This window comes from Sebastes umbrosus, chromosome 9 (genome assembly GCF_015220745.1).
Source record: "Sebastes umbrosus isolate fSebUmb1 chromosome 9, fSebUmb1.pri, whole genome shotgun sequence".
In the NCBI taxonomy this organism is placed as follows: domain Eukaryota; kingdom Metazoa; phylum Chordata; class Actinopteri; order Perciformes; family Sebastidae; genus Sebastes; species Sebastes umbrosus.
In genome coordinates, this window is record NC_051277.1 from 5,743,211 (window position 1) to 5,770,579 (window position 27,369).

General features: G+C 39.4%; 1 protein-coding gene across 9 annotated transcripts in view; it reads right to left on the reverse strand.

Annotated features, from left to right (window-relative positions):
* diaph2 (diaphanous-related formin 2) overlaps positions 1-27,369 on the reverse strand; it is a 447,791-nt gene that overhangs the window by 304,695 nt on the left and 115,727 nt on the right. For all 9 annotated transcript variants that reach the window (XM_037780358.1, XM_037780361.1, XM_037780360.1 and 6 more), the window contains 7 exons: positions 16,674-16,748; positions 16,327-16,396; positions 15,439-15,575; positions 11,464-11,572; positions 6,974-7,084; positions 5,037-5,149; positions 114-230 (listed from right to left, as the gene is read on the reverse strand). In XM_037780358.1, coding sequence (XP_037636286.1) covers positions 114-230; positions 5,037-5,149; positions 6,974-7,084; positions 11,464-11,572; positions 15,439-15,575; positions 16,327-16,396; positions 16,674-16,748 — 732 coding nt within the window. The remainder of the gene's footprint in view (positions 1-113; positions 231-5,036; positions 5,150-6,973; positions 7,085-11,463; positions 11,573-15,438; positions 15,576-16,326; positions 16,397-16,673; positions 16,749-27,369) is intronic.

Sequence of the window (27,369 nt, forward strand, 5' to 3'; positions counted from 1 at the left end):
CACTGTATGAGGTGGTGCTTCATATCTACTGTTAAAAACAAAAACAAAGCCAAGACCATGAGGTTATCAGTCGATAAGAGGCCAGTGGTATGTACAAATCAAACAGAACGTACCTGATGTAATAGTCGTTCCTGATGAGCAGAAGGTGCTGAAGGATTGACAGGAAGTAGGCCTCTGAGCCGGTGTCTTTCACCATGTTGGACAGGAGATGGTACACTTCATTCATATCAGTACAGGAGCAAGGTTAAGGAAAACAACTTCATGACAGTGGTACTTTAACAAGTTAATTCAGTCAACAGTTAAGATTTACTTCAGTTCATTATTCAGGTGAATCCAACTCCTTGTGAATATTTACATTTTCATTAGTTCTTGTTTTGTTTCTAACTACTTATTTTATCTCGGGTTTTCTGACAGGCATCATTGTACAAAAGCAAACAGAGATGTGATTCCTCTTATCCGTTCTCTCTCTGGGGAGCTATAACAGTATAAACAGCTAACTTGAGGAGGGAGGACTTGTAATAAAGGACGCTCCCTCTGGTTTACCTGTCACTCTAAACCTTTCAGAATAGGGGATATTAATTACATGAGAAACTCACCGGTTTCAATGTTAAAAGACAAGAATGATGGGAAGCCGATCATTCGCGGGGCAAAAATACAGTTCAGCTCTCAGATTGAAACTGACATGTACTCAGGAGAGAAAATGCATGTTATTAAATTTGCAAAAGGTATTGATTATGTGTCTTATGTTCGCTTTCCCCAGGAGGAAGTAGTGATGGCTTTGACATCTAAAACAAACGTTGAATCAAACTGTCTATATTTAGTATAGAGCATTTCTTTTAAAAAGAATATGTATTAGTGATGCCTTTTATTCAAAGAAACACAAAATGTTTGATGCTGAAATTACCAAATCAAAAACAAAGCAAGAACTATATGACATACAGTATAGGAGAAGATGAAACACCTGCATTGAAATACATTTTAAAATCCAATCTCTACGTTAAGTTTATTAAGAAATAATAACATTTGTGTTGCTAAAACTTCTATTAGTGTTCTAAAAGTGTAGCTCCAAGAAGCAAATAAGCCAGGAAAATGAATGATTTGGAGCCTATTTAATTTGTTTGCTTGAGAAAGGAGGATTTCCCCGTGGAGACTCATCTTGTTTGAAAAAGTGGAATAAGCCTCTCAGATATGTGCACACATGCAGAAAAACAAAGAAGGCTAAGGAGACAGTACCCTGTTAAGCTCGCAGTGATGAAAACCTGATTGCCATCGTAACATGAAGTGCGGATCTTGACAATGTGTGCTAAAATATTTACATAGCGCCACATACTGACTGCAAAGCAATGAAGTGACACTTTAAACAGGGTGGAAGCATATGTTGTGATTCCCCTCCCTTCTGCTTTGGGTACAGAAAATATCAGTAAAATGCACATGCGGTTTCAGCTTGAGGATTCAGACTAAATTAAAGTCAAATTAAGACTGAACAGACTACCAGGGCAACAGTAATATCTCTTCTACCACTACAACTAGCTACACAATTCATTGAATATTCATCGCAGTCACGTTTTTGGCTTCCCAAAATGAAATGATGATCAACTGCGATATTGAAAATGGGTACTCCACTCATAGAAAACTTGGCTGCATGTCAAATCAAGCGCTTCCTGAACTACCAGCCAGCCACAAGGGGGTGATCGAGAAGTTTTGGCTTCACTTTTGGGGAGCTGTCATGCCATCTGGAGTTGCAACCGACTGAAGCATTTTCCGTGTGCCAAACATGCTGATGCAAAAACCCAATGGCCCTCTCTAGAGCCATTTGGAGCAGAGCTAGTGCGTAGAGTGTGTACGTGGGAAGTGAGTGGTGACGCAAGCAAGAGAGAGAGAGAGAGAGCGGTGGTGACGGGGGCGAGTAACATTATCGACTCTTAACAGTGTTTGGTTTGTCCGTTCTGGGCTACTGTAGAACCATGGCGGTGCAACATAGCGGACTCCATGGAAAGGACCTGCTCTCTATGTAGATATAAACGGCTCATTCTAAGCTAACGAAAACAAAATGGTTCTTATTATACACTAAAGAAAACATACCTATTAATATCATATTCAATTTCTGCCAAAAGATCCCTTAATTGTTACATGCTGGTCCTCATGAAATCAAAAGCAGTGCTCTGATGAATTCATTTTGGGTATAAAGTTTTGGTACAATTTTAAGCAGTGCTGTTTATTTAAATGTCAAAGTGCCATAGAAATATTTTGTCCCTAAAATGATTGACTAATTGTGATTAATAATCGTGATCACAATATTGATCAAAATAACCGTCATTTTGAACATAATCGTGGACTGCAACTAATTTTTATTGTCGATTAATCTGTTGATTATTTTCTCGATTAATCGATTAGTTGATGGTCTATAAAATGGTGAAAAATGTCGATCAGTGTTTCCCAAAGCCCGAGACGACGTCCTCAAATGTCTTGTTTTGTCCACAACTCAAAGATATTCAGTTTACTGTCATAGAGGAGTAAAGAAACCAGAAAATATTCACATTTAAGAAGCTGGAGTCAGAGAATTTTGACTTATTTTTTCTCTTAAAAAAATACTCAAAACCAATTATGCGATTATCAAATTAGTTTGGTGATTAATTTAATAGTTGACTAACTCATCAATAAATTGTTACAGCTCTAGTGAATTAGTAATTTCAAGAGATAAAGCATCCCATCAAGTATCGTATCAATTAATTTGTTTAAAAATCTGTTTCAGTTTGAAATTTTTTTCCTTGCATGTCGGTTCACATGTATTCAATGTAATGCATAATATCGAGTGGGGCGTGCATGCAGAGAGAACGACAGATCGGACAAAAGATCAGGTCAATAATCAGTTTGAGAGTTTTCTCCAACTAAAGATTATTGTTGATTAATCTGCTGATTATTTTCTCAATTAATGGATTAGTTGATGGTCTATAAAATGGTGAAAAATGTCAATCAGTGTTTCTCGAAGCCCGAGATGACGTCCTCAAATGTCTTGTTTTGTCCACAACTCAAAGATATTCAGTTTACTGTCATAGAGGAGTAAAGAAACCAGAAAATATTCACATTTAAGAAGCTGGAATCAGAGAAATATGACTGACGGATATACTGATGTTATGGATCAAAAACACACGAGCGAGTAGAGTGAAACCTCGTTACCTACCTAACATGTATTCAAAGGTCAATCTGAAGATTTTGTCAATGCTTTATTTCCTAATAATATTTGTCAGATTTCATCAACAGCTAATGAAGTATGACTCCCTGAGAGAGCATCAATAATTCAGATAATTTATTTCCTCAAAAAAAAAAACAGCACTTAACTGCATTCTCCATTTCCCATGCTATCATCCACACAAAACAATCTGCAGCCGCTGCAATTGGAGAAGATCAATTCCTTTAAATACTGTTTGACACTTTTCCTATTAATTTCAACAATGTCTGTAATTAAACTCCCATCCCATATCAAATTTTTGAGAGAGAGAGGGATGGGAATACGGGCTCCTCTGCAGTATCGTTCCCCTCCCTTGTATTAACGGAGTATGAAGCCTGGGAGAATTACCAATCCTGTGAGATTCAATTATAGCCTCACCACAGCAGCATTTGAGAGGACACGAGAAGGAGCTCAGACTGGGAAAGTATCCAACTTGCTTCATCTATCACTAAGCTGCAGACATAAACCTAATGTAGAATGCCAATCCATTCGATGACAACCCCTCTGCGCTCTCTTTCTCGCTCTTTACACTCCCTCTCCAAATAATGAATAAACATGAGTGGCAGTCAAGTGTGACGTAGGCCAGTCAGTGGTGGGGTCAATCAATCACCATTCCACAGCTCATTAATATTTATTAGTGGCCTGGAGTCACCTCCTCGGCACCTGGACCGGGGCCGGACACAGAGGAGACAAGCCTCTCCAGGTTAATATTCATGGAGTTGCTGGGAGAAACAAGATACATATGCAATGCTCAGGTAGTAGAAGTACTACCAGCGTGATACCGTGTGTGTGTGTGTGTGTGTGTGCGTGTGTGTGTGTGTGTGTGTCATGCGGGAAAAGCGACAAAGGATAGCCTAGGCATTCGAATCATGCTCAGAGCCTGCAGATCAATACCACATTGTCCTTGGAAACAAACATTGGGCCTTCTCATTTGTGAACCTGCTCAAGCACATCATTAATCCAGGTGCACTTTTTTTTTTTTCCTCTCCACACACACACACACACACACAACCTCCTCGCCTCACCTACACGTGTCAACAGAAACTGTCACTCACGGCAGCACTTTGTGCCAGTACAAGAACTCTGGGATTTGGTGGAAGAACAAAGGCTGTGGGAATGAACATCTGCATAACAATGTCAGCGTCTGGTTTGTCTGCTCCTCACAATGTCAGCCATTCATACATAGCCCGAGAGAAGATTTGTGAATTATTAAAGGGGTCTTTCTCTGGGATGCTTGAGGAAGTTTCCAACTCCGGGCTAAATTACTGCTCACCTTATCAACTTGTACTCTACACATTTGGAGTGAAATGGACATTGATGGAGAGTTGGGGGGAGTAAAGTCACATTTCTAAAAAAGGAACAGGAAGACGAGGAGTGATAATGTCTGAACAGGAGAAACTTTGCATATAATATAATATGACTCCACATAAAATGTTTAATTGTCTACTGTGGATAGTAAACGGTAAGAACAGGAAGCATATGTCTGTTTGATATCCTCCTCTTGAGTCTTACAACAGTCATACTTAACCCTCCACTAACAGACAAAGGACAAGAAGTGAAGAGAAGAAGAGTCAATAAAAAGATTGAAGAGGTGGGAGGTTAAGATGACGGGGTTATTTACCTAGTATACCTGGTCAGAGATGGAGCTGGATATTGCGCACTGGCTCCTCAAATCCTTCTCTAATGAACCAAGCCATGAGAGGCTTTCGCCTGTAAAGCTTGACCAAACCCACTATATACACTCGTCTCTAGTTCTGCAGGCCTATTTATCTGTATATTCACAGAGGGAGGAAAAAAAAAAGGATATTCCATCTCAGCGCGGATGTCATCCAGGCGATGGGAGAGTTCGATAGAGTCCTCCTCCTTGTTCTCATTGAACACCTTCAGCTGGATGTCTAGCTCCTCCGTCTCTTTTAGCTCCTAGAATGATTTAGACGTACAATACATAGCTGAGAATATGAAGTTATACAAAAGGTCATCTTGCAATGTAGATTATGATAAACACGTCGTAGAACCTGCAAGGAATAACTTAGCTTTTATGAAAAATGTATTACTCTAGTATCAGTATTGTTGAAACTGTAAAGCGGGTCTATTGTAAAAGATGTAACACTAGAATATTAGTTTTCCTGTTGCAGCTGTACAGAGGACTGTGAACCGAGACGCCCTGAACCCTCTCACTAGGTATTCCAGACAGTACCTATTCCTGCACACCTGTTCCAGCCACGAGGGGCTACGGCAGTGCTCTTTACCACTTCTCTATGAATCACCTGCAGTGGAGTTTACAGACGGAGACAGGGCCAAATGTAACCCAATTTCTGCAGGTATCAATCACCCTGCACTGTTTTTTTGGGTGCACCATCTGTCTTGAGCAACAGCGGTTCGGAGGGAGGTGCACGATGCCACAAAAAACACAGGAGGGGGAATGAGAAGAAGGAGGGCCAAATACATGTGTCAAGGACTATAAGAACAAAACAAATTGTGCTCTTTTTTTCTCCAGTGGAGTTCACTTTTTCTTTGCCAACATCTACGCCGGCTCCTGAGCATAACTCATAATTAGATGAACCAGTGTCAGTTTGAATGTTGGCATTAGAAGCGGCGAACGTGGCATTCATAAATGACTGTACACTGAGACTCTTTCATATCGGGGGGCAGAATTGAAGATAATTAAAGTAATGACAGTAATAATCAACAGGAGCAGCTGGGATGACTTATTAACAACTGGCTCTGTGACACGCTCACCCCACTCGCTACAAATGAGCGCTTGAGTGATGAGTTGGAGCTCGTTTGCCTTCGCCTCATGTGAAGATGTGTAGGCCTGCTGATAATGATGCCAGGACGACCTGCGTGATGAGGTGCTGGCACTGCATCACACTTGACACAAGCTTCTACTACGAGTTATACCACCGCTGCTACTAATTGAATTCATAATAATAAAACCGATTTATGCAACGTATCCTCATACAACGCTTCGTAGGATATCGTACAAAACGTTATTCCTCATTTTTCGCACCTTTTCCAGCAACACGTGTCGATTTCCGCTCGTTACATGTATACAGTCTTTTCAATATAAACTTCCGTCTTCACAGGAAACAACTTGGTTAGGTTTAGGCAACAAAACTACTTAGTTAGGTTTAGGAAAACATCGTGGCTCGGGTTAAAATCACTACAGAAGTGGCGTAACTTAAGTACGGAAGTTGCATGACAAATAAATCAACGTTGACGTCTTGTTCCACATGGAGTACAAACACTGGTCTCCTGGGCGAAAGTCCAGGGTTTTTTGACCGGCCCATATTACTTTTCGTAACTATAGATACGAACGGTGTATGAGAACAGCCTGATTTATGCCATTTGTTTTATTTTTCACCTGGATTATTTGGTTTGAATGCCTGATTGTTTATTCTAAACACGATTACGTAAATATCACATGCATTTTCATGTTGTTGCATGACTGAAATCACTGTTTGGCCATGTGTTAACTATAGTCTAAGAAATGCTGCTATTTTCAAGGTTGGACACTTAACCAACACACATTCAACCTGTAATGTGTTGTGCTGCAAGGCTACGAACCTGCTTGGTGGAGTTAGAATGTATTCAAAGAGCCTAGAGCAATCAGTACTAGTAGAAATAAGACAACGTACGTGGTTCTATAAGAATTACCAAAGCAATACAGTGGTGTGTTTATGACCAGAGGTTTGACTGAACAGACGGAATTCACTGATTGCATTTGATAGTTTGATAACTCACAGGTAGGATCTTCTTGAGGCCACATCTTAAGAACTCGTTGCGTAGATGTATCCGGAAGTCCAGGTCATCGGGGGAGGTGACCAGCGCATTGATCAACTGCATGCAAGCAACCTGTAGAGGAGGGCGGACAAAACGACAGAGAAAGAAAGAAACAAATGAGACACAAAAGAGATATATTTTGCAAAACATATCAATATAAGATTATGTAATTTAATTGTACATTTTGTGCTTGGTATCTGTAATATAAATATGTGTTTTGGAGTTTATTATTTGCTCTTAATATTCTCTTTCCAAAACCAAAACTTCAGAAAAGAGATTGCATCGATGAGGGGAGGAAGGGAGAGAGCACAGGTGTGTCTTGATGTGCATTATTAATGGATTTATTGGTAAGGAAAAAGCCTCAACGTGTGTGTGTGTGTGTGTGTGTGTGTGTGTGTGTGTGTGTGTGTGTGTGTGTGTGTGTGTGTGTGTGTGAGTGCGTTTGTGTGTGTTTGGGCGGAGGAGGGGGTTAAGAGGAAATCCGCTGATGAATTATAATGAGCAGTAAGGTGTTTCAGGGGAGTAAGCCACGGATAAGATAGTTTTCCTTGGACAGACAATCGATAGCAGGCTGAAGGATTCCCATGGACGATGTGAAACACTGTCTTCTCAAACCTTGACCCTCTACTGAGGCTTGTATGCTTTATTAATAAGAGCCACAACAATGCTGATTCTGTGTGGTTTCCTTCCCCGATCAGTTTTATTATTCTTCTGAGTTAACATTTTTATTCAAACATTCAAGCCTACAAATGCAGATCCTGCCACATAATGCCATCTGCACATATGTTATTAAATATGTTCTTTTCACTCATTGCTTTGCTCTTTCAACATTTTTCCATACTTTTGTGCAATAAACTAAATTTTAAGTTGTATTTAATTTGCGCTACAATCAAAGAGCTGGGTAATATATCGATATTACATTGTTATCGTGATATGAGACCAGGTATCGTCTTAGATTTTGGATATCACAATATTATAATAAGGCATATGTGTTGTCTTTTCCTGGTTTTAAAGGCCGCATTACAGTAAGGTAATGTAATTTTCTGAACTTACCAGACTCTTCTAGCTGTTCTTCACCCACTTAGTCATTATATCTACATTATTGATGATTATTTATCAAAGATGTCATTGTGTAAATATTTTGCGAAAGCACCAATAGTCAACCCTACAATAACGTTGCAATCTGCTGCTGTCAGTATAAATTATAGTTTACAGTCTTTAATGAACATTTTTTGGAATATGTACATAATGTCATATATCACACATATTGTAATATTTAAACATCTGTCACTGAAAATATAAATCCTACTCACTGTACATACAGTATATAGACATCTTCACATGTACATACTGTACATAATCATCCACTCCATGTATATCCAGTATTTATTTCTTTGCACTATTATATTTTTTACAACTTCCAGAACACTTGACTTCTATATAGACATTTTATATTTACTTCTATTATTGTATTCTTATTTTATGGTTGGTCATTATGGTCCCTAGCTGTTATTTCTATTCTGTTAGTACATCGAGAGAGTCAAATTCCATGTATGTATAAACTTGGAAAAATAAACAATAATAATACCTCATTCTGAATATCAATATTGAGGTATTTGGTAAAAATGTGTGTTTGATGAAAGGCAGAACAAAAGCTATCTGAAATGAACAGTATTGTTTTTTCTGTAACCTGCTAAAGATGTAGCAGCAGTAAATCAAACACGTTTGATGGGGGGGAAATGCATGCTGTTATGCAATACAGGTATACTGTAAGATACTGCATATGCCCTTGGGAAAGCACAGGCTTGTTGGAGTAAAGGATGCACCACCATTGACTATGTTGCACCAGTGCCAGGCACCAAAAACATGGCAGACTTCTCCATGTTCCACTAAAGCTTGAGAGCCTATAAGCAAGTTCTGTGTATTGAAACCTGACATTTTACTGGATCCACCAGAGGCCGGATACATAAAAGAAACTCCTACCAAATCTTCACAGAATTTATGTGAGTGAAGAAAGCCACAGAGCTCATGAAAAATTCCTTCTCTTCTTCTGCATAGAGATTGATACTTACATCAAGCACCTCAAACATACCTCCGTCATGTGCTGTGGAGTGGGAAGCGGTTGTGTTGGGGGTGGGGGTGTTATCTGTGTTGGGTTTAGAGAGCTGCTGTGGTGGTGCCATAGGGGGGGTTCCAAACATCGTAATTAAAAGTGACACTGCTGGGACGGTTTTAAAGTTGAAATGCAGAGTTTCTCTCGTGCTCAGCAGACGAGAATAGCCCGAACTACGGCAAAACACATTTTAATCACATTAGCTAAGTCTACTTCTACAGCCCATCACAGGTTTTGGATAAAAAGTCTATTAATTTCCTTGAACCCCCTGCATCAGCAAAGCATTTTAATTTACTTCACAATTAGCAGAGCTTCATTTCATTAACCGCAAAATTTAAAGGAAAAACAACAGCCTCCTAATAAAAGAATATCTACTTTCACTTCCACCACCCGGCTCATCAGTTTCCTTCATGACTTTTCCTTCATGACTTCACAATCCCTGCAGTTAAAAAAGTAATTCCTTAAGTAATTCCCTGCTTTTGGTTTCACAAAAAAAACATGTTTTAAGCAGTGTTTTTATTGCTGTTGTGTAGCCTTTCCTGCTGCTGAAGGAAACGAGTGAAAACGAAGAGAGGTATGGTGCTGTAGTTGCCCTTTCACACCGAGTCCTAGGAGACCCAACTTGACAGAAGCATGGAGAAAAGCAAGGGGGAGTATTTGTAAGATGTGAGAAAAAAACGAGCAAGATAGTGAGAGGAGGAGAAAATGTGAGACGAGAGAAGGAAGCTTAGAGAGGAACTCAGCATCTCTGCTTTTTTTGTTTTTAATATAATGTTTCTGGTGTTCACAAAATTCAGTAGAGATATTCAATGAAGCAGGTGTTTGTGATTAAAGCAGTGGCGACGGAGCTCCGGGTGCATTTCAATAGCCCAGTGATCACATCCCATCATGTGCAAGAGGTGCAGAGGGGTTGACAAGTGGACCCAAAGACAGTAAGAGAAGCAGAGAAAAACACATGTATGAGGACAGCTGAGGTTGAGGTACAACGGGCCCCAGAGTGACACGACTGTCAATTTCAGTCTTGCCTGGCTTCAAACGTGGTCTTTGTGACAAAACAGAATTTGTGTGGATGACACTGGACTGTGCCAGGTTTCTGTCCACTGCAGCTACACGGCACAACTCCTGCTTCTGTTAAGAAGTTGCTTGCTTCTTTTTTTAAGTTTGGGTAGTATGAATCAGTGTGTATGACTACTCAAGGCATCCTGAAATGTATACTGTATCGCACAGTGGTGATTTACTTAAGTAAAAGGACAAAAGTATTAACATCAAAATATACTTCATGTACCAAAAATAAAAGTAAAAAAATATACAGATTGGCCCATTTTAGAATAATATATATAATATTATTGAATTATTATTATTGATGCATTAAAATGTGTATTACTTTAATTTTTCTGTTTGTAAAGGGGGAGCTTATTTTTCATTTCATACACTGTCGGGTAGCTTGTGAATATCACGAATGGATCAATAAATTCCTATCTTTATCCAAGTTAATACATCATATTTTATTTGTTGATAATATTTTGTATTATTAATCTGAATCTGCAACTTAACTAAAGTTATAAAATTAATTTAGTGGAGTAAAAAGTACAGTATTTGCCTGTGAGATGTAGTGGAGTAGAAGTATAAAGTAGCATTAAATGGAAATAATCAAGTAAAGTACCTTAACATTGTACTTAAGTACAGTACTTAAAGGGCCAGTGTGTAGGATTTGGGGGGATGTATTAGCAGAAATGGAATATAATATTCATAACTATGTTTTCGTTAGTGTATAATCACCTGAAACTAAGAATCGTTGTGTTTTCGATAGCTTAGAATGAGCCCTTCATATCTACATAGGGAGCCGGTCCTCTTCACAGAGTCCGAAACGTTTCTACAGTAGCCCAGAACGGACAAACCAAACACTGGCTCTAGAGGTTACCTGAAGGACGCCGTAGTTCTCCGAAACGCTTGGAAAGAGAGGGTTGAGCGGAGGGGTTGTGTCTAGGAAAACTCGGGGTAAACTCTCGCGAGACGGTTATGGTTAGGTTTTGACCTCGAATAGTTAAGGTTAGGATAGGTTGGGTTCTTTTGGGCACGTTTTTGGAAGTTTGCATGTTACCTTCTAGACACGACCAAGCAGAAGGGTATTCAGTTGGTTGCAATTTGCAACCTTACCACTAGATGTCACTAAATCCTACACACTGGACCTTTAAGAAATGTACTTAGTTACTTTTCACCACTGGTACCACTGAACCATCATAAGGGTCACTTTTATCCTTCAAATTAAATAATCTAATAAAAAAACAGCAATGAATGCGTGATGAATATGAGAGTGTTGTTAACTGTGATTCCTAACCTGCAGCTGCTGGGCTTCGTGGTTCTCCAGTCCTTCCACAATTGGGGCAAATCTCTCTTTATTGTTCCTCTCTGCAGCAATTGTCATGGCAGCTAGAATCTTATCCAGGCTGAAAGAAAACAGGGAACAGGGAGCAGGCACAACACAAAAGTCAACAAACACTTTTATCACCTCACTGACAGAACATTTACTCACAATTTTCAGCTCAAACACCATGTATCTTATCTCCCCTTGTGTGTCGGTGTGGACATTTGCTCGGCCAGTCTTTGGTCACCCTGACAAATGCTTTCCTTCTCTTTGAATGCAATCCCGTCTATTACCGCCGCAGTATCCAATTTTGACCTCATCATGCTTGTTGCTAAGGCGATGCTTGACAAAAAAACAGGCTTTTACTGCAAATGTGTTCAGTTGTCAAAGCAATTGTGGCGGAGTATATTTTGCTGGGTGAGAAAAGGGTGCAAATTATAGCAGGGACCGCCAGACTAATGTGCAAATACACCTATTGAGAAGGTAAGCAAATTGAGTACTTGCGAGGGCTCAAGGCAGCTCAGCTAAATAGAGCATTGGACAATTGCAGCCTCTAAATTGTGAATGAAAGAGAAATTCTGTGCTGCACACAGACCGCAATAAAAGTAAATTGATGTCTTTTAAGCACTTGTGCAAATGGTGATTTACAATACGCGTACATAATGATATGAACAGGTGGTCTTTATGTCACTGCAGGGCCACATTTGCAATTTTGCTTTCATCAATTGAGAAACCAAAGTCCTCAACCATCTTACTCCCGTGGGTACAAAAGAGCTCTTAGCCTTATATATACAAGTTCACTTCGCTGCTCCTATATAAGAATTGAATACATGGCGACACCAAATGTTGAAATGTCATCTCTATGCTCAGCTAATGTATGCATGTGCGAGCGTGTGCTCACTCATGCCACATATTCTTGCTGTTTCCATTTTTATTACCTTATATCAACCTCAAAAAATATCACTTTCAGGATGACAAGATAGCAGCAGTTGCTTGGTGAGAGAGGGATATCATGTGTCTAACCAAAAGGACTGTATGTGTGGAGTAAGCCTGACAAAGAGATAAATGGAACGGCCATGCTCTGTGATAGGGGTTACAGAGTCACAGACAAGCATGGGGAGCTGCATACTGAGCAGCTTTAAAGCCAGTTCAGACGACGCTTCAAAACAGGCGAGATAGATCTGCTTAACTTGTCTTGTTCCCTTTTGATGCTGTCAGCTGAAGTGGGTGTTGAACACGAGCCAGCGTCACAACATTGGGTTGGCAGAGAAGTTTCTGAGCAAGAAAGTGACGCCTCAGCTCCTTTGGCTGTCATTTCTACAGGATATGTACATTTTAATGCAGGGCTGTGATCATGGCAAAGATTTCCATGTTTACTTCAACCTATTCTTGAACACTTTGAGAACGGAGGGAGAGAGACAGAGGGAGAGCGATATGTGCTATCTATACATCCTTTATCTGCTTAAATATAGTTTTTTATGATTTATGTCTATATATTTTTATATATTATTTTGTTTTATAGAAAAATACTCATAGATATACATAGGGCTGTCGCAATAACTGCAATATTGCAATACCGCACTATTGATAAGCCGACTGCAGGGGATGGCAACAACTGTCAATTTGGGATTCTTTGCAAAGGGAGCTCTGCATATTTACACTATGCTACAAACGGCAGCAGTGTGACGAGGCGCTGAGTGTCTATTCTGCGCTGAGCGCTGCACGTTTGTTGTTTTTTACGGTCACAGAGTTGAAAAATGGTTCATTTTGGGTAAAACGCTACGCTAATGAGTTTCACTTTACCATTCTACTTGTCCAATCACAATGGAGAAGGGTAATAGTGCTGAATGACAATGACAATTGACAATAGAAGAGGAATTAATACTCATAGACTAGCCGGTCCGTCCTCTCTCCCTAAGTGTTTCAGCCTTCCCTTCATCCAGAGCAAGTACTCTACTTTGCGCCGACATTTTTACTTATGTGAATATACTGTATCATAGCAACCAGATGCAACCAAAGTGTCTCAGCTGAAAAAAAACACAGCGCCTCATTGCCCTTCTGTGTTCTGCATTCAACAATAAACAAGTACTTAATTACCTATCTTTGTCATTTCAAAAACAGCAATATACCTAATAATAGCTTAACAATAAAGCTTATTTATACAGCACTAAAATCAGGATAAATTAAATAATTTGCACACAAAAAAATGGCAATCATATCGTGTTTACTAGTAGAGCAATCATTATTACCGCAGGGGGAAGTCCTTCACCGCGACAGCCCTCGGTATTCATAAAGTAAACGCCTGTGTTTAATGGATACATATTTTTAGGAGCAGTTTCTGAGTATAATTGTGATTTTAAAAAATGGAACTGAATCTAAGTGAATGAAAAAAAAAAAAAGAATGCTCTTGAAGCGACATAAAAAAGAGTAATTGGATTAAATTTATGTTAATTTTGAGATTCCCACTCCTGGATATTCTGCAAAAACATTTTTGGAAACTGTATACAGTCACAGTACTACTAGAATAAAGGAGTATGTGGATGGTCAGAGATGTGAGACACACTGCTGAACTCAGCTTCTCCAACAGAATTTGTGGGTTTGTTTATTTCCACCACTGCATACAGACTGACTTTGAAGTGCCATTGTTATTCTAGTCTGGCCCTGTGGGAAACAATAAAAAACACTCCCCTAAATCCAATTTATAAGCTGTCAGCCAGGTTGTGTGTCCGTGGCAAACTACACTGAGTAGTTCAACACTTTAAACAGGCTAAAATGCATCATCTGACCACGTGAAGCAACGAATGTCTATACTGCCTGAGGTCATGTGTGAACGCAGAATATACTCACAGTGGGTAAACATGTATGCATCTCTATCTGAGTACATGCCACCCCCAGTGGGAGAAGACTGAAGCAATAGTGATATTCCAGTGTTTACAAGTAGCAGCAATCTCCTTGCTAAACATTACAGAGCATGTAAACACAGCAGAGATTCAGTCAGTCAGGATTTTGAATTGGCAGATCAGATCAGATCATTGATTTGTACTGTTTCCATATCAGCTGTGATTTACTGAGAAAGAAAGGGAAATGTGTCGCTCACTCAACTTTGAATAGTGAAAACTTGCTTGCAACTTTGAATGGAGGAGCTTAGGCAAAAGTACTTAAAGGGTCAGTTCATCCAAATTACAAAACAGCATACCCCTTAGGTAAGTTGGAAAATAGCAATTGTATATAGTTTGAGTAGAGCTGCAACAATTCATCGATTAGTTATCAACTATGAAATTAATCGCCAACTATTTTGATAATCGGTTTGAGTCATTTTTATAAGAAAAAAAAAGTCAAAATTCTCCGATTCCAGCTTCTTAAATGTGATTATTTGCTGGTTTCTCTACTCCTCTATGACAGTAAACTGAATACCTTTCAGTTGTGGACAAAACAAGACATTTGAGGACGTCATATTTGGGCTTTGGGAAGCACTGATGGACATTTTTCACCATTTTCTGACATATTTCTGAGATATCTGTCACTGAAACCTCTGGACTGTGTCTCCAGATGAAAACAGATCCAAAGGAAAATGTCCACAGCAAGGTTTGCAGATTATCCTGAGTAACCGGGAGATTGTTTCTGCTTCTATTTTATTTCTGTCATTTTTTCACACTCAAATGGATTTCTGTTCACACCTATTTTCTTTGTGCAGCTGTGGAAGTCTCAATGGCAAATATTTTGAAACCTCTGCAAATACAAAATGAAGCTCTCAACTGTGTGATCTAAAACTGGGACAAAATCTTTATCTTACTTAACATTCTTGGGCTATAATTTACATGATGAGTGGGTGGGCATTTGATAGACTATCTAGAGATGTCACTTTAATGGTATTCAAGACATGAGAAAGTGTGCCAGAGCAGGATGTGTGAGAGCGAATGTGACAGACGATCAGGTAATTTGACTTACATGTTCTCCTCTCCAATAATACAGAAAGCTGATAGAATTTTGACAGTCTCGGTCATCATGCTGGTCTGTTTGGGGTCAATCGCTCGCGCCAGCAGCAACAGGCTCCGCTCATCTCCCAAGATCCTTTGCAGCCCATACTGTGAGACATGGGAGGGAGGAGGTGGGATACAGAAAGGGTCCATTGGGTATAAATTAATGAGAGCATTTGCATTTATGGAGAACTTTCACTTCAAGTAAAAAATGAATTATACAAAGAAGGTCTAACGTACGTAAGTTATAGTTAGCCTTAATTTTCTTTTAAGGAGGGACAACGAGGCCATGGGAAGAAAATGGAGAGGATGATGAATTAATTCAATTCAGGACAGGACTATAGGGACAAATGCTTATAGTCTCCTGTACCTTTTAGTCTCCCCACAACTGAAGGAATGGGCAGAGATGACCACGTGTGGGGATTAACTCCAGGAGAAGCAATATCAATAGTTCATCTATCCTTGAAATGTGTGCCACTTTTGAGAAATGAGCCAGACCTTCCCAAAAAGGATAATTAAAAGATCTGAGACTGTGGGCTTGAAATGGTAAAATTAGCTTCTCTTTGCTGTGCGAGCTTGTCAGAGTCCAGATTCAAATCAGGTTTGGAGTCCTGGCCACCTGGGCTGCTACTAGAAATGTCTAAGATGTTTAATAGGAGTGCACAAAAAGAGTGGCATCTATACTTGTATATACTAGACATTACCTTTACACTTACTACTAGTCAATTCAAACATAATTAAAATGTCAGGTTGTTTAGGAGTGCAGCCAAGCAAGAATACCATTTCGTCACTGACATATAATTAATTATCTAAAGAATCAATTGCGTGGATCGTGTTTTCTTTGTTCACTCATACAAACCTTATTGTTCATGAAAGCCTTCAAGCATTGGATAAGTTTATGCTGGTTCCGTTTATCAATATTCTCTTGCCTGAAAAAAAACAATGACAAGGATATTGTGATTGTGATTGTGATTGTATTATATGAACAGAACTCGGTACTATTCAATTCAAAACCTTTAATTTAAGTCGCAAAAATCATTGTGGTTTCTCTCATTATCAATGATGACAAAAGATACACAGTTAAAGAACTCAAAACAAAACCAAAAAAGGACAACACTCAGTGAAAACAAATGCACACTGAGGTGAAGTGGTTTGAGATCACTATAAAAAAGGACAGAGATGGGATGTTATAGATGTTATACTCACTGTTTCTTGTCCAATAGCTTCTCCAAAGCCTCCAGAAGAAGGCCCAGACCCTCATGACCGAAGTTATTCACCCAACTAGAAAGAAAAACACACATCAAAAAAATCAGTTACACGATATTCAGTTAAAATTGTTATTACCCCGCTGGTTTATTATAAGCTGTGTTGATTTACAGAAGCAAGCAAACACGAACAATATTGTATTAACCTCAGAGGAAATCAGTCATTCAGACTAATATCAAAGGTTTAAAACTCGCTTGGATAAATTGACTGTTGTAGTGTTTAATTCCTTAACAGCGAGAGCTGCAAATACAAAAACACCCTCCCCTCCCTGATACTGAATGAGTTTGAATTTAAACTGTACCCATCTACAAGCAAATGAACACCCATCCATCTTAACTAGTGTTCCCATCGCTAAGCAGTTTGTATCCAGGCCCCCCTGTGAGCTGCTGTGTTCCTGCGCCAACAGATTAAGCAATGCAAGAAAGATAACACTGTAATCGATAATGGATCGCAGGAGATAATTGGCTATAAACCACAGCGTATCAAGAGACGGCAAATGATCCAGTACAGATGAGCCCGTTTGTCTAAGCCAGGGGAAGGGAGAGGCAGGAGGAGGGCGGGTAGGACAGTGTGGTCACAGCCAGATTATCTCATTAGCATTACTTGTTTTCAGGCCCCCCAACTGTCAATAACGCAAAATGCATTGAGCAATTTTATGACTTTAACGGAGCATAAGTCAATGATTTATCCCGCCTTTTTGACAATGATTTGAAATAATAATGGTTTGAGTATTAAAGTCATTTGTATTGACTCAGTGAGTCGGAAGCGACCCTCAATTAGGGACGAGATGCATTAGCCTGCGGGAACTGGCGAAGTTGAGGTGAGATATTTCTTTGATCTGTGACAAAATTAGCACACGCTACAAACCCCCGCCTAACATCACTCAAATTGTATTAGCAGACAAGCTGAACCAGTTTATAAGTCATTGATATTTAGTGTAGTGTATAATGATGATCTGTTTTCTTAATAAAAAACAAAACATCATAATGTCGCAAATTCATATATGTCCGTTAACAATGAGCCTTCCAGTATGGATTTGTTTTCTTCCAGCGTAAGCTTTGAACATATTTAAGACCATAAAGGAAGAAAGAACAAATAGGCTCAGTTTTTTTCTGCAGAATAACAACAGAGTTATATATATAGATGTATTTGTGATACAGAGGTGGTGGGAGTAAATTAGATAGTCAGACAACACAGAGGGAAAGGACGCAACATGGCTGAGGGAGCACAGTTCAGTAAATCTACAGTCTTTGTTTATGCTCCCTCCTAATGATGGCAATGTCAGTCTTCACAGAACAGGAAATGGGACTAATGTTTGAGAAAAGAAATTGTGTTTGTTACACGCTGTAACTGCAATATGAGATGTGTGACCTCAACAGAACAGCACTGCTTTGTCCTCTGCAGCAAGGACAAGTAGATGTTCTATATAATTACCATGCTATGCTTTTTCATACATAGCTTCTCATCTTTTAATGTCATGTCGAAATTCTCACTTTCTTTCCAGAGAATGTCTTTGTCGAGAGGAATCTGTCCCCACTGTGTGCTTTCTAGGGATGCAACATCCAGCAAAAAAATCAGTTAGAATAAATTGCAGGGCTCCCATTTGATACACTGACAATACTTTGAAAAAATAGAGATTAGTTATTAATTTTCTTTTGTTTTTTAATTATTAATCTTTATTTTTTTAATGTAAAACGCTAATAGAGTTGTGCAGGAATGAGTCCTTAAGCTCGGAAATGAGTTAGCATTTTAGCACTTCCGGTTCCCTCGTCTCAAAGTCAATGTTTTTTTTTTAATCGTTTTTTAGTTAGATGCCTGAAATAAGGTTGCAACAGGCGGTTGCTAAGTAGCGTCTAAATGAGACTACTATACATTATCACGCCGACTCGTCCGCCTTTAGCTTAGTGGTGGTGACGTGAAGTCAGGCGTGGTGTAGTTCGTTTATAGCCTCACATTAGCTTTTTACTTATGGCGATTGCATTTATGCTTCAAAAATCATAAAATTGGCATTCGATTGCGGAGATCATCTTGCTGAACAAAACGTGTAAGTATCATAAACGTTTGTTTGCCCCAGAGCTTATTTTCTGCAATAATCCAAAAACCAATGGAACAATCCCATTTGCTTTTTGTCGAGGGAACCAGGGCGACGCTAACTTCCTGGTTGGCCAACAAAAATCTCTCATCCCTGCACCACACAATTTGACTCTCTTAAATGAATAAATAAATCATCCAGTTTTAAAGGTAGATCCTTGTCTCCTTAAAACTTTACTTGAGAATGCAGAGATAGGAATATCTTCATGATGATTCTCATGATGACCAGAACAGAGCAGAAGGGAGGCTCTGGAGGAAAATAAGAGAAACTGGACATCTGGCATGTTTGGAAATGAGCTTTCATACATACACACACACACACACACGCTGTCGCACAACGACCAGTCAGGGAACCCATCCATTGACTGACTGTGACCAATAGAATGAAAGACCGGAAAACCATTCCAGTGGTCGGAGCACGCCAAGATTTCACTTCACGATGTGTCAACAGTAAATGCTGAATATTTGTTTACCACCGACGCTCCAACTCCATTCTACATTTTCCACATAGCCAATTGGTTGCGATTTTGTTGATGTTACGATTCACTGTTCAGCTCAAAAATGAGTTCTGTCACATTTGTATGGAGTGAACAACATTCCCTTACATCCCTGGTGCTTTTGAGCACCCACGGGGTAGGACTGCTTTTAACAAACATCATTACATGAAGTGAGAACTACAAACTTGGATGAAGAAGAATCTAAAACAAACATACATGCTCTTGTAAAAAACAACTTGCAGCAAAACATCGGTACTTGTGTTGTTTGTTCACCTATTCACAAAGCAAGTCAGGAAGCTTAATTAATAAATACCTTCAACAGAGAAGTTGCACTAATTAAAAACAGAATATAAATTGGAAATTTTGCAGCAGATGTTTGTGGAAAATGTCTGCCGTCTGCTCCGTGTTCACCTTCTCTCTCTTGTTGTTGACTGAAACAGAATAGACGTAAAAGAAAGGAGGGACTGGGATTGTCTGTGCAGAAAGTTTGTCATCTAAAATGTATGCCTTGCTGCAGGTTGCAACATAATGCGGTCCTCCTCAAGGTTTTTAAGGCACTAAATGTTTTGACTCCTCCCTACATCCCAGACTGTCTATCATTTTCTGTCCCCTCACGTATACCCTTAGGTCCTCTGCAGCTTGCCTTCTAAATGTCCCCAAAGTTACCACAAAGAAAATGAGAGATGGTGCCTCTACAGTGTTTGTCCTGAGGCTATGCATTGCCCTTTCTCTGTTCATCTGAGAAACTGCCTCAGTGGACAACATGCTATTACAACTAATGACACAAATAAATACACTAACACTAACACTAACAACACTACTACTAGGACTCCTACTTGTAGTAATAATAATATTAACACCCAATAGGGCTGATATCGTTTAAGAATTACGATGCCAGTACTAATACCAGTATCCTTAGAGTGATACCAATACAGTACTTCATTCAATACCCATCTTGTGCTGTTATGCTGTTATGCTGTTCGTTTACTCTGCTTCGCAGCTCAAAGCAGCTCCACTCAAATCGCTAGCCGCTCACTCCGAAAAAGGAGTTGCTGCTAGGCAAAACTTGGAAGAGCGGCTTGTCATATTGACAATAGCGCTGGTCCACCTTAACAGCCCACCTTAAGCGGGCCTGAGCTGAAGTTGTGACAAACTTCGGGGTTAACCCCTTCAGTAAAAAGACTGTGGCAAGCAAGCCAGGGGAACTTGTGTCTTGTTGCAGCATTTATTCACCGACAGCCTAAACTATACACACATTGCACTGCTACGCTCAAAGCTATAACATTAACGGTACTGTTAACTTCATATTCGCCATCAGTCCGTCACACACATACGCCCCCTCGCTCTCTCTAGCTCTCTCTCTCTCTCTCTCTTTATCTCTCAGTCACACACCGACACTCGCTAACATTAAGCACACAACCTACGCACTGAGTTATTCCTTAAAGGAGTTTGCGACTTGTATAACACATTTTAGTTTCAATTCACTGGCGGAAACCTGCCATTGTTTTGACCGCAGTAAAAAAAAATGTTTTTGAAAGGCTAAACGGCAACAAATATGAATCTTTCAAAAGATGAAAACATGTTAATTTTGAAAACTTTTTTTTTAATAACTGTTGACATTTGGACTTTACAATGATCTTTGTAAAGTTGTGTCTGTTGTTTTTTCGAGATCTGGGCACAAAAAGGGTCGACTGCAGGTATCGTTTGACGGGAGAAGTTTGAATATTACTCGGTACTGGGTTATTTCGGTCAATACCTTAAAGGCATCAAGTACCGATACCCAGCACTACCACCCACTTCAACAGGGTGCTGGACTACCAGTCTTCTTTATTTCAGCATATCATTAGCATCAATATAGCTTACACACTTACAGTGTTACCAATGGGTTTTCTAATCAGATAAACCTTGTTGCTAAGGATAAGCAGGAACACTTGTTTTGTAGAGGTGGCTATAGTGTTGTTTGGTCAAGCATAACGTACTTGTTTCTCTGGGCCATTAAAATATCAATGTATCAATACAACATCAACGGAGCAAGAGGTTGAATCCGTTCCTTATCAGTCTCTTCTCCTAATGTCGGCATACATCCAAGGATTTCATTAACTTGGGGGAGAACTTGTTCATCTAATATTGATGGCTATAATCCTCTAGTTAAGTGCCACCAAATTGTGTTACTTTCTGCAATCATGTATATTCCGCAGGCAAAATGAAAAATTCATGGTCGGTCTTAGGGAAGCAATTTCTTATTTTATATTTTGTGATATTTCTACTGGCTGGATGCAATCATGTTGTAGTTATGCTAATTGCTATAAAATGTATGCATTGGAAATCACACAGCTTAACCCAAAAATGAGTGTTACTGCATACTGGCATGTTCACTAAAGAACATTTCAGCCGAATCAGAAGTCCAGTTTGTTGTGGATATGCTGTTAACTTAATACGACAAAGTCAAAATGTCTTGCAGCAAGATGACCATCTGTCTTTCTGTCAAAGGACATTTGTTCCCCAAAAGACCAAAAGACATTACTGACTTCCTGACATGTGCTGCCATAACAAACGTAGTTATGCATGAGCAAATATTCATCCATGCATCCAATTTCTATATTGCTTATCCTGTCCAAGGTCACGGGGGACTATCCAATCATGCATTTCATGAGAGGCATGGTAAACCCTGGACAGGTCACCAGTCTATCACAAGGCAAACACACACAGTCAGACAGACGGAGAAAATCTCTAGGAAATCCAGAACATGTAAACTGCACACAGAAACGCCCCAGATGGCCACCATGAATAAATATGTGCATGTATATTGGCATGTGTGCACTATGTCTATTTCTGTTTGTATATACAGTATTTTCAAGCTGAGCAGCAGTGAGCCTTTGTGCTGCTTTAAATAAAAACTATGACATTCAGTCTTGACATAGCTCACTTCAAACTGTACTTCAAGGTTCTTCACTGAAACGAAGAAAAAGAGCATGAACAAAATAAGCTGCAAAAGCACTTGAGTCACTAATATACATGCGGTCTCTGTAGCCATTTCTTTTCATGTCCTCTGAACACACATACAGTATGCCTACATTTTACCAGAGTGGACTAGGAGTAGTACTCCAGGCTGCGTTCAGTGTCTTGCTCAAAGGAATACAAGTAGTTACAGTGTATAAAGTACTGTATTGATAAAAGATGACGATACAATATCGCAGCAAAAAGTGTGGAAAACAGTGTAGTGTGTGTAGAGTTCTGCAAATACTTGGCAAGGGAAATGTTAGTACATGATGAAAAGATTGCTGCGCATCACCAGCCACAGTAAGTGACTCAACAGCGACAGAAACAGTGAGAGGCAGACACTCTCTCACCCTTTCTGTTTGACTGATCGCTGGTCTCGTGTTTAGATGGCTTGTACGCGCATTGATTTCAGTCTGTGGACCAGTGTTATTATTTTATCATGGCTAGGTAGGGAGCTTTGTTATTGAAAGCTTCTGTGCAAGTGCAATATCTTTCATATTGTATTACAGGCAAAGCCATACAACTGTCCCTCTGTGGGAGTACTGACCTATTCAGTGCTACAGTATTCCAATTGAAGCCAAAAGCTCGGCGCAACAAAGAGCTCTGAACATTATAGCCTGAAACCAAGCACCCCTATTGTCTGCGTAGTGATTTACCATGCCAAACATGGAGCTACATTATACTTTGATCAATTTAATAGCCGGCTGAAATAACTATAATGCACAGGGCGTATCAGATGGCAGATATTAGATATTAAATATTTACCGTAGTTTTCCGTTCAACACATCTCAAAAACAAATGTTTAAAAAAAAAATAGCTATTAAGAGCAACAGCTTTTGTTTTTCCTTTTTCTAATGTGTTTAATGTGTCCTTTAGCGCTTTGAGTTATCTGATTAAAATCTAATTATGCCCCCTAACACTATCAGAATTGAAGGTTGTGAGCTTATATAATAAGTCATTCTCTTGTGTGCTGTAAATGTAGCTTTGAGCTGTGCTTCTTGGTGACTTTACATTTCAGACTCTCAGTTTGCTAGTTTCTAGGGCTGCCCGCTTAGTTGTTTTGGTCTTAGTCGACTGAGATTTCTTTAGTCGATTAGTAATTTTTTATGCTTTTTACATGCTGAATGAATTATTTCTAAGAAACATATGAGCACATCTCAGTTTCACAGATCTGCCAATTAAATCAACTCATCAATTAGTGGACAAAAACACATGTTAGTCGACTAAGCATTTACTAGTTTCACTACTAGTTTCATACAAATACTGATGAATTCAGCTTTTGAAACTACATGGAGCAAATCCAGAGTGAAAAACTAGACAAACAGAAGAAGGTTATAACCTGTAAGCATCAACACACAAAACAAAAATACTTTTTTTATTTAAAAATCCTTCACAGAATGATTTTAATCTACCACACGCTGTTTCCGCCGCTGTTTTCCTGACCCTTATTCATACAATCCTTCACCTCACACAAAAGTGAGTTAAATATTTAAGAGATTGTCGATTTATAAAGTATGGTGGAACCAAGGTTGCACATTCACAGAGCCAAAAAATCATTGACCTGTGATGTCCTTGAAGGAGAACAACGAGCAGCTGATATCCTTTCACATGTAACTCCGGGTAACATGCACTCTCTCCATCCGAATGACAGGTGCGATGTCACTCCACTGAGCTGTCCAGCTAATATCGCAGGTCTCCATCTCCTGCTGGCTGGCACAGCTCTTCAATATAATGCATCACAGCAGAGGACATGTTATGGCTGGACAAACGCAATAACATTTGTAACGTAGAAACACCTAATCTGACGTATAGACTAGGTAAATTCATCACTTTACTGTAATGCAGCCTTTATAACCAGGAAAAGACAACATTTGTTATATCACGATACTCCGATACCCAAAATCTAGGGCGATATCTAGTCTCATATCACGATATCGATATATTACCCAGCCCTACTATAGATGAACTATTTTGGAAAGTGGTTTCTCTTCAACTGATGTTTCATGACGGAAAATTGAGCTACTGCAAAGGAACCGTTCACAGAACAACAGGAGCAGTTCTGATACTGGTACTAAAGCTATTAACACAGTCTGAGGAAAATATTCCTGGCGTCAGCACTCCAAGAATGTGATTGCTGGCTGGCGTAGTCAAGCAAGCACAGGAACAGGAGCAGTGCAGTACTCAAAAGGAGCACTTTGCACTTCTAATGGTATTTGAGTCACAGCTTGAGCCCAAAACGTGGTTCTAACAAAGAGTATAGCTCAGGTCTAAGACATGAACGGATGTTTCTTCCTGGTGGAGCTGAAGCTACTTGTATGTGTGTGTGTACAGATGCACAAAACACAATGAAGGCAAACAAAAGTGTGTGTGTATGTGTGTGAAAGAAGTGTGAGGCGTTGGAGAGTGTATGTCTCTATCAGAATTAAATCAACTGGTAAGTGCAGACAGCTGACAGAACACCATGCTCCACAGTCACTTTGAAATGACCCCCCAAGGAGTGTAAAACACTCATGAAATTTCTAATTATCTCCCGAACGACACCGAGGATTCCTACACAACAGCCCTCGCTGCTAGGAGACGGTACACAGAAACCAGCAGCACAACCGGCAGATTGCAGGTTGATTAGATCAATTCATGTAATTGTTCTGTATACTGTAAATGTGTTGTGCAAGATCAGAGAAAAGAATCATCAGGTCTGATGTGATGTATCTCCACATTCCTCTCTGGCTTCTGCAGAGATGAGTTTCATCTTTCAAGAGGGAGAGGGAAATGCAGTGGCAAGCACTTCTTTGAAGGAATTGATTCTATTTTCAAAGCCATAAAGTTGCCATTTTGTTCGAGCTTTTGTTGCTGTCACCTTATACAGTAGATGTAGAAAGAAAAAACCTTTGTCAAGTGTCAGTGTACACCTCCCAGAATGCGCGTCTATTATTTGATATCTGCTGGGAACTACTAAAACATTAGGACACCCATGCAGCATTCTCAAACCCTGGAGCAGACAAGATGACTTTCATAGGTAAGGAAAGATGATAAATGCTTTTATTCCTAAGTACAAATATGCATCAATCTGATCATTTAGGCCATATTGGATAGATTTCCTGCTCAGATGTTTGTTAAATATGAGCTCAAGTCACATGACATTATGTCCCACATACAAAAACAGGAAAATGTTACTAGAAGTTTGCATATATGTTTGAGGATTTAATAATATATATACCACAGATTTTGTCAAGCTGCACTGTTTAAATACATGTTAAAACTCAAAACTATATTATATTACCCTATATTATGTATTGTTTTGTGTCCAAAGGCATCCTATCCTCCAAAATATAAACCAAGGCCAAATTTAGAAACAAATATTTCTGAATTATGTATGTATCACGTTGGGGCTGTAACAGATATGGGTATCTTGGAGGTTAACAGATGGTGTCATAAAATGAAATAGGCATCACTCTTAAAATATACCCAGGCACTGAGGACATTTATGTCTCCAAAATCGTTTTCACTGCCTCTGAGGAGGAAGGGCGAACGTCGACTCTGAAGTCAGCCGCAAGGGTAAAAACTAGTTAACGCGCTCATTTCTGACTGCTCGTCACGTCTGTTGAAGACAGTGTCATAACATTTGTGCCAAATTTAACAGTCAAATAAATCTCTTTTGAATGCTATAAAAACCAGAATGATTGCACCATCCTGAGACGTAAAAGACAAAATGAGTGTGGGTTCACTAATGAGTGAATTATTTCTGGTACTTTTGAAAACACGGAAGACCAGAGACACCTCTGCCCACAGACCTCTGCTAAATGATTATGTAATTTCTACATCTTTCCTGTCTTGTTTCTCCTTGACAAGTGACAGAGCAAACTTGTATGAGGCCTGGAGGGTGAGAGTGGTCTGTAATAACACTGGGAGTCTAGAGAGTTGAGTCCCACAGCGTGGTGCAAAGAAAATTACCCCACTGGAAAGCTTCCACCTCCACTTTACTTCTTTGCTGCGTGTAACAACCACGACATATTTTATGTCCCTGACAGGTTAGGTTTCTGGATATCTTATGTCTCTCCTCCTCCCTTTCCTCATCCCTTCCTGGAGGATGTTAAATCTTGATCGTCATGCTAGGAAATCAAATTGCTATTTTTCCATTACTCTACAAAGCGATGGGATGGGAAGAAATGGCGCTTGATCCAGAAATTTCAAAGGCATCAGACTGTCATGTGTCCTGCGGTAGTCTGTCCCCCTGAACTCCACTAAGGACATCAGCATTTTTAATGCTATATTTAAAAATGTTTTAAATTGACATGGAGTCTGACTGGACTTACAAAAGCACTATCCAGGATAACAAAGTGAATACAGAGGATCAATTATGGATGATTCACTGAGATAGGGGAGCTATTTCCACATCAAAAATGACAGAGTTGAAACAGTTATTCATCTCTGTGAAGAATCTATGTCAGACAGAGCTGGCCCATTGATGTCTACTGTACCTAAGTCCTCAAACAAGGATCATTCATCAACTCATTGCAGTTGCATGGAGAGCCACTATTCACACTTTTGTGCTGGTGCCAGACAAGATTTCTGGAACAAACTGTCAAGGGGTTATGTACAGTCGCTGAGACGTTTAGATGCTCATAACCGTTCCAACGGTCACAATAGCAGATGGATATGCTCCCTTGTGCTGGTGTTGATTAGTTGTTGTGCACACAGTGGACAGAAGAGACCAAGGGATGAAGAGTACCGGTTAGTGCTACTAATAAAAAAAAACATTTGAGCCAAGGGAGTGGCTTTTTTAAACACCTTTTAATTGTCTTGGTTTTAATTGCATGAGTCAGTGCCATACACATAAAATGTAATGACAATTAAGTGAAGTGAAACGCCAACTGAAAGGTAAAAAGATATAATATCTTTTTACCTTTCAGTTGGCGTTTACATCAAAAACTAAGATTACACTGTTGGGGACACAAACAGGAGCTGGTTTAGTTATTAGAAAATATTAAAACGAAATATGAATGTAAATAAAATTAATATTAAATTATTGATAGATAATAATAATAATA